This window comes from Chlorocebus sabaeus, chromosome 22, assembly GCF_047675955.1.
Source record: "Chlorocebus sabaeus isolate Y175 chromosome 22, mChlSab1.0.hap1, whole genome shotgun sequence".
Classification (NCBI taxonomy): Eukaryota; Metazoa; Chordata; class Mammalia; order Primates; family Cercopithecidae; genus Chlorocebus; species Chlorocebus sabaeus.
In genome coordinates, this window is record NC_132925.1 from 48,944,356 (window position 1) to 48,961,297 (window position 16,942).

Sequence of the window (16,942 nt, forward strand, 5' to 3'; positions counted from 1 at the left end):
CCACAGAATGGGGAAGGGCAGAACCACAGACAGGCGGCTGAGATTGACCTCCCAAATGCAGGATGGTCTCCCCTCCGCCTTCTGCACCCCACACAGATAGTGCTCAATGTAGGATTGCCATAAAACAGAGACATGCACCAGTGAGAAACTTTAGCCCTCAGCATCCCATCCTCAGGACAGAATCACTCTTACACATGTTGAAATACATCTGCTTAGAGCTTTTCTATGTGTATATATAATGTATGCATAATATACAATTAGCATGTGATTTTATAAGAACATTTTTAAACGAAAGTGGAATCACACTGCAAATACTTTTCGTCACTTTTATGTGTATATGTATTGCTACCTATAGATGGAACCTCAGATTTACTGTATTCCCTGAGCCTGGCCTGTAAACAAGACTTCTCATCCCTTCCTCTATGGCCATCTTCTCATTTCACCTCACATTCGGTTATGGCAGCCCTATCACTGTCTACGAAGTGCTGGCTATAAACTAGTCATCTGGCATTTTCACTCAGCAATCTCCTGAAGCATGATTCTGTGTCATAAAATGTTCTTACCCTGCATGGCAAAATTTAGGGTAATTGTAGACTCACGTAAGTTGTAGGAAATAATACAGAGATCCCTTATACCCTTTGCTCAGTTCCCCCCAACAGTAACAGTGTGCAAAGCTCTAGGGTGATCTTCCCACCCATGTTGGCGTGTGTAACCTCCCACCACAGTCATGGCACTGAACACTGCCACCACCACAAGGTGCCTGTTGTTGTGCTTTTTACAGCCAGCACTCCTCCCTCCTGCCTAGGCCCCACCTGCCTTGTATTTACAGCTGCATTTTATCGTGTCTTGTGGATGTTCCATAGCTTTTTTTTTTTTACCAGTCCTACTGCACATGTTTGCTGCTTACAGCTTTTTTGTATTATAAATAGCAGGCATCTTTCTAGCTAAGTCCTTGTATCTGTCCCAACTTGGCGCCTTGGCGTGAATTCCTAGAAATGAAATTTCTGGGTTCAAGCATGTGTACCTTTGAAAGACTTTTAGGGAAATTTCCAGGTTTCCCTTCCGCTAGGCTCTGTCAGTCTGTGTTTTCCCCACACAACTCTGCTTCAGGCTAGAGCCCACTTCTTCTAAGCTGATGATCCCCTCAAAACTCATGACTGCAAGACTTACTGGGGAAATGCCCATCATCCAGGCCTGACACAGAGCTGCTATTCAAGAAATGTTAGTGGAATTCAGATCTGAAGAAAAAGACCAGAAAACAAGAGGAAGAAGGGAACGAGGTGGGTGGAAGTGGCAGCAGGACGAGGGGCACGAACAGTTTCTCCTGGACTGTGTCCTCGTCATCCTTGTCTGCCCCATTACAAACCCATGTACCACATCCACCAGGAACTTGCTCTCCCTCAATTGCACCAAACCAACTCTGCTTATTAAAAGTTTTCTCCCAAGATTGGCATGCTGACCTCAAAAATAAATGCAGTTTGCTGCTCCCTGACTGTGGCCGGCCAAGAGGAGCCAGAGGGGCGGCCTGGGGCTTCCTCTGCCAGGACTTTAAGATTCAGCAGCAAAGTCTTGCTGACTGCACCAAGGCCATCCTGCTGATGCAGCAGGTCAGGACTGCCAAGGGTTAGGAAACACATTCTCAAGACAGAGGCTGTTCATCTGTCGCCTCTGCCTCCAGCCATCCGGTGGTTTTGGCCCAGAGAAGAGGGAGAAAGCATCAGACCCAGTCTTGGAATTTTTGGTTTCCTTTCGAAATTTACATTGTCTTGTGTAAGAACTGGTTTGTCAGGGCTGCCAAGTAGGACAACGAGCCCTAGGAGGGCTTCTCAAGGCGGTGGTGACTTCATGTTTGGAATGCAAGAGCAAGATAAAGTATAGCTCAGAGAGTATTTGTTCAGTGAGTCTATTTTTAAAACTCCACTCAAATTATGCCTCCCAAGTAAGTCCAAGTGTTAGCCATCCATCATATGCTCAGCTGTGATATGCCTGTCTGAGTGCCTGTCCCACTCACAGGGCAGTCAGTGTGGCAAGCAGTTGGTGCGGTTCGGGAAAGGAGCACCAGCTTTCAGTCCTGACTCTGCCATCTCAAGCAGCTGTAACTAGAGCAACTCATTTCACTCTTTGGGGCCTCATTTTATTTTCTGTGAAATGGGGTTAATTACACCCATCTTTCAGGTTTTGTCAAGCCAAATTTCTATTATTATGTCACCTTATTACTGACTCATAAAATAGTAAAAACCACAAAACACAACTAAATTGCAACAGGCTGTACTTATTAACGGACTTTAGAAAGGAAAGCTCATTGTGTGCTTTAAGAAAAGCTTTCAGGAGTTTGAGAAAGCTTCCAGGAGATGGCGAAACTTGATCTGAACCCTGAGAGGTCTGGAAAGGAAGACTGGAGCAGGGAAGCTTTTCAAACAAAGAGAAAGGTGGGGGTAGAACAAGAATGGAGAGCCTAGGAGATGATGAGGAGCTAGTGCTGAGAAAATATAGTGAAGGTGATGATCATGCCTGCGTTTTGCCCAGTGCTTCATCATTTTTGGAGCACAGCTCTCCTTTGCCTGAGCTGGGCAGGACATCTAAACAGAAGTTAATGGATTTACCCAAAAAGTCACCACCCTAGGATGTGGCTGAGCCTGGCCTGGGTTCTAGGTCACCTGCTCCCTAGCCTATGCCTGCTGCCCCCCTAAAGGGAACATTTAATGTGTCAATGAGGAGAGATGGCATAGTGGAAAAGATAAGCACTTGGAAGCAGCCATGTTTTGCTCTGAGAGTAGACAGACTCAAAAAAAATTTTTTTTTCTTCAATTCTAAAGCTAAAAAATGGGACCAGAAATTTCAAAGACAAAAGCCCCAAGTAGAGAAAACAATACTTCAAGCCCCATATTTGGGAACCATTAGCACAGAGGTCCTAACTGATTTCTCTTCCCTGCCCAGTTAGCCAGGAGAGATGCAGGCCTCTGAAGCACACTGGCTGGCCTAAAACAAGGGCAAGGCCTTTCCTCGTTAAAGACGTCCTGGCCCAACTCAGACTCATTCTCAGGCCTGCACACAAATATGCACATGTACACACGTGCATACATGTGGCAGGAAAGGGCACAAAACCTGGAGTCCAGTCACCTCTGGCTATTGCCAGCTATTTGCTGGAACAGGTCATTTGTCCTCTCTGAGTCTCGGTCTCCTGGGCTGTAGCCAGGGAGAAATAATACCTACTGCACAGGCCTATGGGGACAGCCAAAAGCCCTTTATAAACCTAAGAAAGAGAAGTCGTTAGGAACTATTCATGGGCAACTCCATCTTGTACGATGGCGCTGGTCCCAGTGCAGGGAGCAGGAGACTTGTTTCCAGAGGCTTCCAGGGTAACTTGGAGCAAATCACTTACCTTTCTTGGACACAGTCCCTGGAAGAAGAGGCCATCCCAGACCCCTTCCTCCCAGGAACTCATTCATTCTGTCAGCAAACATAGACTAGGGGTCTGCTGAGGGAGGCCGGTACAACCCTCCACTGCCCACGTGCTGTGCATGGCCTTGCTGTGGGAACAGGCCTGTAACTGCATCACAACCCAAGATCTGGACAAAGGGCAGAGGAAGCTGAGACTCCTTCACCTGAGGTGGGGGCTTAAGGGGCTTGGGAGGACTCTTGAGAAGAGGTGACATTTCAATAGGGCCTTGAAAGCCAACTAGGTATTTTCCAGAGGGAGAGTGGGGAGGGGCAAAGGCATTCCAGGCGAGGATGACATCCTATGGTGAGGCAGGCCCACAGGTGGGAAGGAGGGGAGGATGGGCAGAGAGTTTGTGCTGTGGAGCACAGTGGCCCAGCCATGAGAGGGGTGCAGAATGGAGCACACAGAGTGGGCTGGGCAGGCTGGGCAGGGTGCTGATTGACGGCTGCAGGGCTGCTCCCCAGGCGTGGGTAATTGTCCCACGCATCCGGAGGCAGGCTCTGTATGAATCTGGCTCTTTCCATGGCTCTGAAAACAGTCTTCTTTTTTACCCCCGATGAAATCCTGCAGTCTGCTCCCATGTACCAGTACCTGGATAGGAAACTGTTCAAGGAAGCCTACCAGATTGCGTGCTTGGGTGTCACTGACACTGATTGGCGTGAACTGGCCATGGAAGCTCTAGAAGGTTTAGATTTTGAAACAGCAAAGAAGGTAAGCATCTAGCCAGCAGAAGCTGGAGTTTGGTCCTTGTGGGGTCCCTTAAGAAGGCAGATGGGGACCCAGCTGGTACAGAAAGGCCACAGACTGCAGCAGCCTCTGGAGTTAGGCTGACCTGGGCTTAGATCTAAGCTCAGCCACTTCCTCACTGTGGGTCTGGGTAGGTGACACCCTTTCTGAGATTGCTTCTCTATAGATGTAGGGTGATGACAGGCCCCATCCTTACAAAGCTTTGAGGATCGAATGGGAAGGTTCCTGTAAAGCCTGATCCAGGAGCAGCATCTCAGATTCTGGCTGTCACTCTTATTAGCTGTCATCTATGGGAAGCACCTGGTAGTAGCCTGACACATCATAGGCATTCCGTAAATGGCGGCTGTTATTATCGGTGTAATCACTGGCCATGATGCTGCACACAATGCTGCTTTTCTTAGCATCTGCCAACTAAGGTCAAGGTGTCTGATTCTGACAGCAATGTGGGCACTTCCCACATACCTTCATGGCGGGATTCATGGACTTGATTCGTTGTGTCCTTTCCTGGCCTAGTCTATGAAAGCTAGAGAGATGGCTGAAAACATCTGGCCCCTTTCTGCACATAAGGAAAAGCCCAGGTATGTTCCTGAGCTGTGTTTCCATCTAGAACCTGAGATGGAGGAAGGAATAGCTTCCAAACCCCTCTCTCCTACCCCTTCCCTCTTTATCTCCCCACAGTCAATTAACGAGCTGCTCATTTTGTCCATACTCCTGGGCTGATACTGAAGGAGTGGCAAAGAGGGATGTGATGCCCGCCTTGGGTTAGGTCAAGACTTGTAGGCATGAAGAGAGAGGAGACTGGACCAGACCGGGACTAAGAAGCCTGGCTGAGAACCAGCTGTGCCACGTAAGGGGCTCTGGGACCTCAGGCCAGCCGCTTCCCTCAGAGCCCTAGTCCTCCCAGTTCTGAAATGGGGGTTGTGAGAATGCCCACTGCAGTCATGAGGCTTAACTGAGATGTTATAAAGGGGAATTTAAATCAGGGGTGGTTGTACAGATGCTAGCCATTACTAAACAAGGGAAGTGATCATTGTGTAACAATGATCTAGATTATATTTTTAGATGTCCTTAGTGTAGGAAAGTGGAGATGGAGGAGGCTATAAGAATTCAGAGGAGGGGCTGGGCACAGTGGCTCACACCTGTAATCCCAGCACGTTGGGAGGCCGAGACATGCGGATCACAAGGTCAGGAGATCGAGACCATCCTGGCTAACACGGTGAAACCCCGTCTCTACTAAAAATACAAAAAAATTAGCCGGACGTGGTGGCAGGCACCTGTAGTCGCAGCTACTCGGGAGGCTGAGGCAGGAGAATGGCGTGAACCCGGGAGGCAGAGCTTGCAGTGAGCTGAGATCGCGCCCCTGCACTCCAGCCTGGGCAACAGAGCAAAACTCCATCTCAAACAAAAAAAAAGAATTCAGAGGAGGAAGGAGGCATCTCCATGGAGGGAGCTTCCCTCTCCTGCCCCACCCAGAAATGCCAACAGGGAGGAAGACGACAAATCCCTAGAACAGAAAGGATTGTAAAAAGCCGCAAGGTTTTATATGAGTGTTTATTGATTCATATATATGTATTTGTTTAAATATTAAGATGGGGACTCACTATGTTGCCCAGGTGGGTCTTGAACTCCTGGGGTCAAGCAGTCTTCTTGCCTCAGCCTCCCAAAGTGTGGGATTACAGGTATAAGCCACCACACCTGGCCAAATTTATTATAGTTGAAAAGTAAGTGTATATGATATATATCTATTGTATACAACATGCTGTTTTGAAAAAGTCACATGATATTGAAGATAGGCTAGAAGTTACTATTTCATCCGAATCCCAAGTCCCCCGCCTCCTTCCTCTGTGCCAGGCACTCAGGCTCACCAGTTTGGATAGGGTGGTTCCTAGAGATGGACTGCCATCCCCACTAGATGGCAGAGAAGAGCTGCTGAGCTCCCACCAGACCCTGAGCAGAGCTGCAGGTGCCTCCCTGTTCCCAGGGTTCCCTCTGCTGAGCTCATTCAGGGGCCTTGTGACTCTGACCAGGCGCCCTGACACTGCAAAATGTATCAGGTTGAAGGAATTTGGAAACAGACTTCTTAGTAGGCAAATCCTAGACTCCAGCACAGCTGAGCTACAGCTAGAAAGACCCTTGAGAGGGTGTCAGTAGCAGGCCCCTTTCCACAAAGAAGATGGTTGGAGCCTAGAAGCAGAGAAGTAGGCTCAGAGCGAGGACCGAGACCTCGAATGCTCCTTTCCCTCTCGGCCACCGTGCCAGGCTTTGCAGGGTTGCCCTCTCAAGGCGCTTTAAGGAAACCCAGATCTAGAGGGTAGAGTGTAAGACTTACAGCTTGGGACCCAGGTAGTCTTAACCCTGTGTTCCTTGGCCCATGTGATGCCCACATTGCCCTATTCTACGAATTCCTCTCCACAAACACTTATTTGCCAGGTTCTGATTCTGATGCCTCACTTAAGGCTGCCTCCTGCCCCTGCTCATGCTCAGACCATTCATCTGTGTTCTCCAGGCATCTGGTTCATAGTCGGAGAGCTCTTAGCTCTAGATGTCATGATCTGTTTAATTGGCCAGCCTCCCCGGTTAGAATGTGGGCCTCTGAATTGTGGAGGGGTCAGGGGCCGGGACATGTTTCTCCCTGGGTCCCCAGTCTCTGACAGGAAGCCTGGCCCTATGGGATGAAAAGATGAAGTTGCGTTGTGGTCACCTGCAAGGCAGCCAGAGGCTGGGGACTCGCTTATCTCCCGAGGTCTTTTCAGGAGGGAGGATGCCGTGCTGCTGAGTGGAGGCTGCAAGTGGTCAGGATTGCTCTGCATGTTTGGTTCAAAGGGCTCCGGAGCTGCTGCCTCCTCTAGGCACAGGTCAGCCCATTTTGAATGGGGCAATGTAAGCAAGCACAGCTGGTGGAAATGGTGACAGCAAAGCCACCTGAAAGCAGCCTGACCTGGTGGCTCATGCTCCTCCAAATCCTGGGCAGAATCTGAAAGCAGCAAAACTGGCTTAGCCAACACCAGTCTGCTTGTTCCTCAGAAACTTCTAGAGGTCCATGAGTTAAAGTCTCTGGCAAGGGCTGCAATTTTAGGATTTACATAAGAGTTTGCCTTCCATGGACTTGGTGGGATTCATTCCCTACCCCTCCACCGTCTTCTAGAATCTGTCTTTATGCCCTCTCAGCTTTCTCCTCCTCCGTTCCCTCTGCAGTACCAGGGCCTCTGGGTCCCCTGTGTCTGTGGCAACACTGGGTAGGCATAGCTGTCCCCTGCATTCTACCCATGTCACCAAGATGTGCCAGTCAGTCTCTCATCAGTCCATGCATCTCACCCTCTCCTGCTGTGATACTGCCTGCCCCGCCAGAGGGTCAGACCAGCTTGTTGTTCTTCTTCTTTTTTTTTTTTTTTTTTGAGATGGAGTCTCACTCTGTTGCCCAGGCTGGAGTGCAGTGCCATAATCTCAGCTCACTGCAACCTTCACCTCCCGGGTTCAAGTGATTCTCCTGCCTCAGCCTCCTGAGTAGCTGGGACTGTAGGTACCTGCCACCACACCTGGCTAATTTTTTGTATTTTTAGTAGAAATGGGGTTTCACCATGTTGGCCAGGATGGTCTCGATCTCTTGACCTCGTGATCCACCCGCCTCGGCCTCCCAAAGTGCTGGGATTATAGGTGTGAGCCACCACGCCCGGTTGGCTTGTTCTTCTTTGGGTCGAGAGTCTCCCAAGGAGGCACCACACAGACTGTGGCATCATGGTTTTGTTTTACCTGATCCCAAAATGATTGATGCAACTGGAACGTCTTTGCTGTTCTTTACATGTCCAATCCCACGGATAAAGCCACACCTCGCTGAGTGGTATAACCTCCTGCACACACGACGATTAATCCATGCTTGCTCCCTTCCTCTCCTTACTGGCTCACTGTCTAGATAGAGCTTGACTTCCCACCCCCAGCCAGTCACCCACTTTGGAAGCCAAGAAGACAGCTTATTTTATTCTTTATTTCTTCCCCACAGGCCTTCATCAGAGTACAAGACCTCCGATATTTAGAGCTCATCAGCAGCATTGAGGTAAAAGATGAAACATTCTTCCTTCTCAAGAGGCATACTTGGGGTTCCTGTTTTAGGGGCAGCCCTTCTGGCAGGCAAGAGCCTTGAGGACATGGGAGCAGAGCTCACTGGCGTCTGGGCATCTGGGCCACAGCCTTGCTCTGGGGGCAGAGTGGCCACATCGGGAGACAGCGGCAGGCAGTGTGAGCTGTCACGTGATAGTTGGGTGAAGCTCTCCCGATCTCCGTGGGGAGCATGGCCCATGGTCTGAATTGAGTGCCCCAGAGTTCTGGAGTAACCCCCAGCCCTACTGTTTCTGGCTGAGAATATTGACCTTGTCATCCAAACCCAATAGGCCTGCAGTGTGCTAAGGAAGCTGGTTGTAGGTACGCCATTTGCTGGGTGGTGGTCAACGCTATGCTTTTTTTTTTTTTTTTTCCCCTGAAACAAAGTCTCACTCTGTTCCCCAGGCTCGAGTGCAGTGGCACGATCACGGCTTACTGCAGCATTGACCTACCAGGCTGAAACGATCTTCCCACCTAGCCTCCCAAGTAGCTGGGACCACATGCATGTGCCACCCTGCCTGATTAATTTTTTTGTATATTTTGTAGAGCAGAGTTTTCCCATGTTGCCCAGGCTGGTTTCAAATTCTTGGGCTCAAGCTATTAGCCCACCTTAGCCTTCCAAAGTGCTGGCATTACAGACTTGAGCTACCAGGCCCGGCCCTTAGACACTGTTCTTAATTTCTGTGTATCTCAGTGCTGTCTGGCTGTCTGTTACAAGGCATACACATTTTTTCTCCTGAACAGATTTATTGTGAGGGTATGGGAATGTGAGACACATTTGAATTCCCAGTTGGAAACAGTGAGGAAATCAGCAAATGTCTTGTCCCTCTCATTCATTTCCATGTAATAAACACCTGTCGTGGGCCAACCCTTGTGCTGAGTTCAGTGGGCACAGAGCTGAGGAAGAGAGAGGCCGACAGGAGCTCACAGCCTGCTAAACCTCATAACATGAGCTGCTCTGTGCCCTATGTGTGATTTATGTGAGTGCTCTTCTAGATCCTCACATTAACTGAATGAGGCAGGTATTGTTGCTCTCCCTATTCCATGCGGGAGAAAATTAAGGCTCAGTGAGACAATGCCACGTCCCCACAGGTCCACAGCCAAAAACTTGGTGGAATTCAAGCCCAGTCTATTTCCTAAGCTCATGCTCTCTCGGCCACATACCCTCCCTACCCGCGTGTCGTAAAGGGCATCTGTATGTTCTGGAGTTTACCTACCACATGGTAAAGGGCTTGTTTGGAGCTATTGCCCAAAATGCCCAGTGCTGCTGACTCTCACTTGTAAATCCACTGGCCTGGATCTGGGGGTCTTCACCTGAAGTCAAGGAGCATAATTTTCCTGTCCACAAAAGTAACTGATTGCTGTGGGGTCCAACTATTATTTGTCACATTTTACTGGGATCAAAATATAGTCCTCTTCTCATGTGCTATGAGCTGGGAAGTGCTTTAAAGTAAACTAAGATTGTCTCCTGAAAAAAGTAAAGTGCCTTTGAGTGTGTTCTATGTTGACTGCCCACAGACTTGGTTGCACACATCTCGGTGCTCAGCATAATTCCAGAGAACTGCGGATCCTCAGTGGGTGCCTTTTGGATAGGGGAGATGTTCTTGTCCTGCTGACGGCGGGGAAGAACCTACCCATGTTGACATGCACCTGCTGAGTGCCATAGATCGTTATTATTGGTCATAGTGATATCCTGGGGCCTAGAATGGATATGGCCTGAATTTCATGTCTAGTAAAACCTTTTTTTTTTTTTTTTTTTTTTTTTGCAGAGATAGGGTCTGGCTATATTGACCAGGCTGGCCTACAACTCCTGGCTCAAGTGATCCTCCTCCTTTGGCCTCCCAAAGTGTAGGGATCACAGGTGTGAGCTACCATGTCCAGCCAAAATCAATCTTTTATCTCACTGCAAGATTTTAATTCCTTTCCAACTATTAGGAGTTAGTCTGTTTGATGAGCCTGAGCTGTGTGCAGGTTTTTAGAATGATGATTTCTGTCAGTGTGGAAGCATGTTGCCTCCAGCTGTTAAAACTTTCACCAGCTTGTCTAAGAGTTTGATTCAATGTCTCATCATCCTCTGTATGCTACTCTTGCTAGAAAACAAGCACAAGGAAACTGCTAGGGCTCAGGGTTTGAGTGCTACTGAGTGTTTACAAATACTCGAGCTGTAGACAAGTGAATGTTCCCTGACACAGAAGGAAGAAGCTTTATCCTCAGCTGTGCTAAGTGTGTGTGTGTTGTTGGGGACATCACTTGCTTCAGAAGACAGTGTTACGTGATACAAGGAATATCTGGAGTCAGACAGAACTGCATCCAAATTCCAGCTCTGTCTGACCCTGACCTGTTCCTCTTCTTGAGTCTCAGCATCCTTCACTCTAATACTTGGGTAGTGAGACCTACCCTGAGGGTCACTGAGAGGAATGTGATCGTGTGTGTCACAAGGGGCCATGTGTGTGTAAAGTATATACCCAGAACCTAGTGGATATTCAGCATGCAGGATTTCTTACTTTCTCTTTAGAAGTAGGGACATAGTGAGACTTGTCATCCTATTTTATTGGTCTCCCTCTTGGGCAGAAACCCTAAACATTCTCCTGCTCTGTCATCCCTATGAGCCACAACTCTGCCAAACAGGGCTTGCAGATTTGGGAGATCTCTGGAGCTTAGGGGTCATGGATAAGTCAGAGCATGCACTATTCAAACTATTCCGTCATAGCCTTGGAATACACAGGAAAGCAACCCTGAGGAATTTCCATTAAACAAACAAAGGTTTGCATCTTTTTTTGATCTTTGCTTGTCTGGTAAAAACCTGCTTTTGTTGTCAAGTGTTCCCAGCGGGAACAGTCTCTCTCTGGGAGAGAGAGACAACAGCCAGGAGCCAAACCCAGGTTCCAGTAGGAAGGTCCAGGGGCCTCACTTGAAATAGCCACATCTAACCTTTGTAAAGGCTGCTTCCTGCCCATGGCTGCAGAGGCCATTTCCTGTGCTTCTAATTTTTCCAGGAGAGGAAGAAGCGGGGAGAGACCAACAATGACCTGTTTCTGGCAGATGTGTTTTCCTACCAGGGGAAGTTCCATGAGGCCGCCAAACTGTACAAGAGGAGCGGGCACGAGAACCTCGCGCTTGAAATGTATACCGACCTCTGCATGTTTGAGTATGCCAAGGTAACCCACCCTGTCCCAGGCCCAAGCTCCAGCTTGGAGCCCACTGGTATTCTCACCTGCGGTGTCCAAGTTATTTTCCCCAAGAGTGGTGTAGACAAAAACTAGCAATGGTCTCAGAAAGGATGTGGGGAAACTGGTAAACAAATGACCCATCTACAGCCACTGGTTGAAACTCACCTAAAACTGACATTTAACGCTGACACCAATGGGGCAGACTATGGCAGTTCAGACCTTCATCAGCGACAGAGCTGGATGGCTGTGGGTCTGCGCTAGCACAATCCCTTCATTGATTTGAGGGCTCAGTGTTTCAGGGCTGTCTCCCACAAATCCTCTCAATCCTTATCAGGAGCTGCCAAGAATCGGTGTCTTCAGGTGGGAGCCGGTCCTGCCAGTCATACAGGATAATGTGGTGCCTGCCAGCCAAGTTTCCCATAGCACCTGCTGATTGTCCTGGGCTTCTCACTAGGCCTCTGGGAAGTCAGGCAGAGCCTCCACCCTCCTGTGTTAGCGCAGCATGCCTCTCGCCTACCGGCTGCAGAGTGGCTACCATGTGGTTGCAGTGGGTGATAACAGAGATTCTCTTTTGCATTGGGATGGCCCTTATGAACCTTAGTCCCCAGCAGAGCTGGGCCTTTTAAGGCAGGTATAGGAGAGGAGCTTCCTGGACCTGGCTCTTGATGGCTTCTGTGGGAAGGAGTTGCACTAAGGAGCCCAGACCAGCCAAGACATTAGCAGTTCAGTCTAAGCAAAGTTCAAAGAGGCTTGGGTGCATTGAGCAACTACAGTCTTCCTTCTACAGAGGGGCTTTGTTAACCTGCCTTTTCCGGGAGTGTCAAAAGTGGCTCTCAGTGTGTTATGAAGTGACTCATCAGCCACAACCTATTAGTGGGCTACTAATAGTAATTCTTCAGCTCACAAGTTCAAGATAGTAAATCTTCCCCACATTTTTCTGCTTTTATATTCCTGAAGATGGCTGTGCCCTTCCACCACCTGTTCGACCCTGGGGCTGAAGGTGTGTTTGGTGGCCTGTGATGTTGCCCAGGACCTTTTCATCTGTACGTGGACGAGCTCCTGGGCCCCAGCCTGTCTTTTCACCTTAGTGATTTATTCACTCCGTACCTGAGACCCAGAGTGTACAGGCTCCCTCTGCCTTTTCCTCGTCACCTTCTCTACCCTCCCCCAGGCCCCACCACAGACACCTAGAAGATTTCATAACACATTCATACTGAGATCACCAGAGTCAGTGCATCTCTGCTTCTGGGGATAACAGAATTTTAACTCAGGATGAACCCTTCAGGGATCAAGACCCTAGAGGTAGAATTTAGGCTTAGGAACCCCTGAAGCCTCCTCAAGGAGGCAGCTGTGCTGCAGTAGAAAATGCCTGGTCAGACTGGGTGTGGTGGCTCAAGCCTGTAATACTAGCACTTTGGGAGGCTGAAGTGGGTGGATTGCTTGAGCTCAGGAGGTCGAGACCAGCGTGGGCAAAATGGTGAAACCCTGTCTCTACCAAAAATGCAAAAAATTAGCCAGTGCCTGCAGTCCCAGCTACTGGGAGGCTAAGGTGGAAAGATTGTTTGAGCTCCAGAGGTAGAAGTTGCAGTGAGCCAAGATCACACCATTGCACTCCAGCCTGCATAACAGAGCAAGACCCATGTCAAAAATAAATAAATAAGAAAATGCCTGGCCTTGGTGCCCCAGAGCTGGTGTGAGTGCGGGTTCTTTCTGTGGGATGACCTAGGGAAAGGCTCTTCAGTTTGCCAAGCCTCCCTTCCCTTCGCAGATGGTAATAGCCACAGCTCAGTTTAGTCTTGAGATTTGCACAGAATAATGTATAGGAAAGCCCGTTAGAAATGCCAAGCTGTAGAAAGATTAGGAAGATGAGAGGGCTACACGTGACCACAGAGTGGATCTTCACACCTCTCTCCCTGGCTGGCCTCACTCCTGCCCCTGCTCTGAGGCCCCTCCTTACACTCTGGTGGACTTCATGTGCCCACAGCCTCCCACCAGAACTGTAGCCCATTTACACACTCCATCTGCTCCGTCTCTCTATGAAGGTAAATACTCTGGGACTTGTTTTTGGTTTTAGTTTTTGATCACTATTCCAAGGAAGTTGGTTCCATTTCAATCCGCCCTGCCCCCACTTGGTAGTCTGAATTTGAGAGATGTGTACATACACATTATGTGGGGGGTGGGGGAGATCTAGTACTGATTAACATGGCATGTTTTTGTTTACTTGAAAATTGCTTCCCAAGATTCAATCTGGTTTTCAGAAAATTTTTAAATTACATTCCCACGTACAAATAAATTGTATGCTTTCTGGATAAGTGACATGTTTATATGGTGATAAAGAGAATTATAATGCTCTTAACTCTTATGTAGTATGTTCTTATCAAAATCACCAAGCATGAGAACACTGTTTAGTCTCATTCATCACTCAGCACAGCCTCTTTCTGTCCACTTCAGGGCCAAGTCTTTGCCATGGCCCCAGATAACGTGTAACTTAGCTTCAGGAAAGCAAAAAGTCTTTGAATTCCCAGTTTGCTGAGCCTTGAAGGAAGCTTTTAGACCCAGCTTCATTGAAGTCACAGCTCCCTGAGTGGCCAGCTGGCCTAGGCTTATGGCTTCCTCTCAGCCTCTCACCCTTGCTGCAGTCACCCCTAGTCCCCTGAGCACTCACTGAAGTCCCTTTGAAGATGCCTGTTTCCCCCAGCTGCCACCCTCACTTCACCAGCCAGGTAGGCAGGGTTTCCAGCTTCGTGCTAGCGTACAGAATCCGCGCCATAGCAGCTGCCAAAAGGAGAGGTGTGTCTGTAAAGGCCCAAACTAGGCGGGGACAGTGGCTGCTTTCCAAGCCCCTTCCCTGTGTCAGCTCCTGGGAGAACCAAAGGCCAGCCAGGAGGTCTGTCTTCTATTGGATCCCAGCATCAGGGTATACAATGCTCTTTCCTCCCCTTCTTAAAATGTATCATATATTAGGCCGACCTAATACCCTGAAAGCACAATTACCCTGAAAGCAAATGAAAAAAAGCGAGCTAATTGTTCAAGTGGATTTTTAGCATACATTGACTGCACTTTCCTGACACATGAGCGTTAATCATGGGGAAAGGAGTGCTTTTTTTATTCTCAATGAGGCTGACACAAAGCACTCTCTGCAGGGTACATTATTCCTAAGACAAACCACTTCTTACCAGTAACATAGACCTGGGCTCTAAGGGCTCCCAGTTTCCCTTTTTGAAAAGCTCCACCTTTAAAAGCTGCCTCGACTCTGGCAAACTCCCACATGTGTATTTTGGGTAACTACCGTGAAAAGAGGTGATGTTCTGAGGCTGTTTTTCACACATTCTATGGCCAGCCCAGAGAAGCTGGGCATACCGCTTCAGAGGGCCCCTGCTGAGGCCAAAGGAACACAGGCTCTAGGCCTGACCCCTGAGCCTCCAGGACCACAGTCGTCTCTTCCTTCTCAGGTCCTCTCCTGAGCACCTTCCCTGCCTCAGATCCCCCCATGGTCTCCTGCTGTCCCACTGTCGGATCAGGTCCTCACCCCTGCAGACCTGACCTCAGGACAGGATCCCTAACCGTTCAGCTGAGAAGCAGCTAACCAGAGAGAGGTTTGCTTATTTTCTGTTCCAGGCAAGTAACTGGGGCAAAGACCATGCAATGATTCCCTAGTTCGGGGCACAGAATGTTTGCTGGTGATTCAGAGAGGGCATGGAGGGCTGGCAAACTATAAGTCATTTTGTTTGTGTAAGTTTAGGGGAACCCATGCTCAGCCCACTCTGAAGCATGTTGTGTCACCCATAAGATCTGAGTAAAGGTGACAGGTCTCGATATTTGGAATTGTGCACCAGGTTGTCTCGTTGCTGTTTAGGAATAATCATGTATTTACCAAACTATGTGAGAGAGAGACAGCCTGATCATGAACCCCCGAGCCTGCAGACTTCATGTGCAGGGCCCCAAATAGTCTAGAAAGTGTCGTTTAGCCGATGAACAAATGCCCATTTGTGAGATGGGAAGGAAGCACTGGGGGCCAGTGTCCTTGACGCTGTCCCAGGATCCCCCAGGAACACCTGCAGGGCAGCCTGAGATCACTCTTCCCGAGACCTGGGACTCCCCCTACTCAGCCCCTCAGGGACGGGCCCTGCCTGCCTCCTGGTTGCCTGCTTCAGCCATGTGGAGCCTGCCCTTGCTGCTAGAAAAGCCTGATGTAACGCTGGCACAGGAAGTTCTGATCCAGAGTGTTTTTGTTTGTTGTGCTTCCTCAGGATTTCCTTGGATCTGGAGACCCCAAAGAAACAAAGATGCTAATCACCAAACAGGCTGACTGGGCCAGAAATATCAAGGAGCCCAAAGCCGCCGTGGAGATGTACATCTCAGCAGGAGAGCACGTCAAGGCCATCGAGATCTGTGGTGACCATGGCTGGGTTGACATGTAAGTTTTGGTCCCTGCCCCGAGAAGCACTTGGCAGCATGTCATCACATGTCACCTCTTGACTGTCAAGGGAACAAATAGTGCTTCTCTAATTATCTAAAGCTAATATGATAGTGGCTAGGTTCTTCAGGAGACACAGAGATTGCACAAGGCAGTAGCTGCCTTCCAGGAGCTTGTGGAGTCACTAGGGAAAGGGATGGTGGGGACCAGGGAAGAGGAGACACCAGGACATCACAGCTGCCATCTGCTGAACGCTCACTACAACCCAGACACTGTGCTAACCTTCCAGGCATTAGGTTTTCCACCCATGCCATCAGGGCTGGTGTCTCCTCACCCACTTTGCAGATGATGAAACAGAAGCTAAAGGGACAAGTTATTCCCAAAGTCCAGATAGCTGGAAAGTTGTAGAGCTGAGCTTTAGCCTCTAATCTGGCCAATGTCAATTCCAACTACATGTGTAATGGTAGGAACAAAAACAAAACAAGTTCCAGGGAAGAATTCTTATGGGAGGAACCATGGATGTCTTCTCTTAGGAGACACTCTTTGCATGAGGGGACCTTGAAGAATTCCAAGAGGTAAATAGAGATGGGGGGAAAGGAAATGCAGGCAGGAAGTACAGCAGGAACACAGCGAGTCGGCTCTGGTTGGAGTAAAAGACGTGTGGGAATGGGAGGGTGAAGGATGTGGGCTGTGGGTTGGGGGAAGTGGGCTGGCCACACTGGAAGGGCCCCTGATACCAAACAGAGGTGCTTAGATTTGCCAATAGCGAGTGACCACCTACGGTCAGGGTTGTACAGTCAGACACCCCCTCAGGTAGGCAGGTAGAATGGAGACCAGATAACTGGCTAGTGCAGTAGAGCAGGAGGGAACTTGGTAGCTGAGGGCATGAAAGAGAAGTAGCAGAGTTAGAACCAAGTGACCCATCCCAGGGTGGTGGGGCAGGGGTGAGTGTCAGGCTGGCTTTGCTCTGTGGCTGCTGGTGGGTTACACCATTCATCAAGGTGGACAACAGGGAGAGGAGGGGGTTGGGGTGGGGCAGCACTGAGACAGGATGGATTCAGCCTTGGGACT

At 49.2% G+C, this 16,942-nt stretch overlaps 1 protein-coding gene across 10 annotated transcripts in view; it reads left to right on the top strand.

The window, feature by feature from the left end:
- The window catches only part of LOC103228067 (intraflagellar transport protein 122 homolog), an 89,069-nt gene that overhangs the window by 52,727 nt on the left and 19,400 nt on the right, over positions 1-16,942 (top strand). For all 10 annotated transcript variants that reach the window (XR_005242041.2, XR_005242042.2, XM_038003487.2 and 7 more), the window contains 4 exons: positions 4,013-4,153; positions 8,187-8,240; positions 11,281-11,442; positions 15,705-15,871. Coding sequence is in view for 8 of the 10 variants with exons in the window: in XM_038003487.2 (XP_037859415.2) it covers positions 4,013-4,153; positions 8,187-8,240; positions 11,281-11,442; positions 15,705-15,871 (524 nt within the window). In the remaining 2 variants the exon portion in view is untranslated. The remainder of the gene's footprint in view (positions 1-4,012; positions 4,154-8,186; positions 8,241-11,280; positions 11,443-15,704; positions 15,872-16,942) is intronic.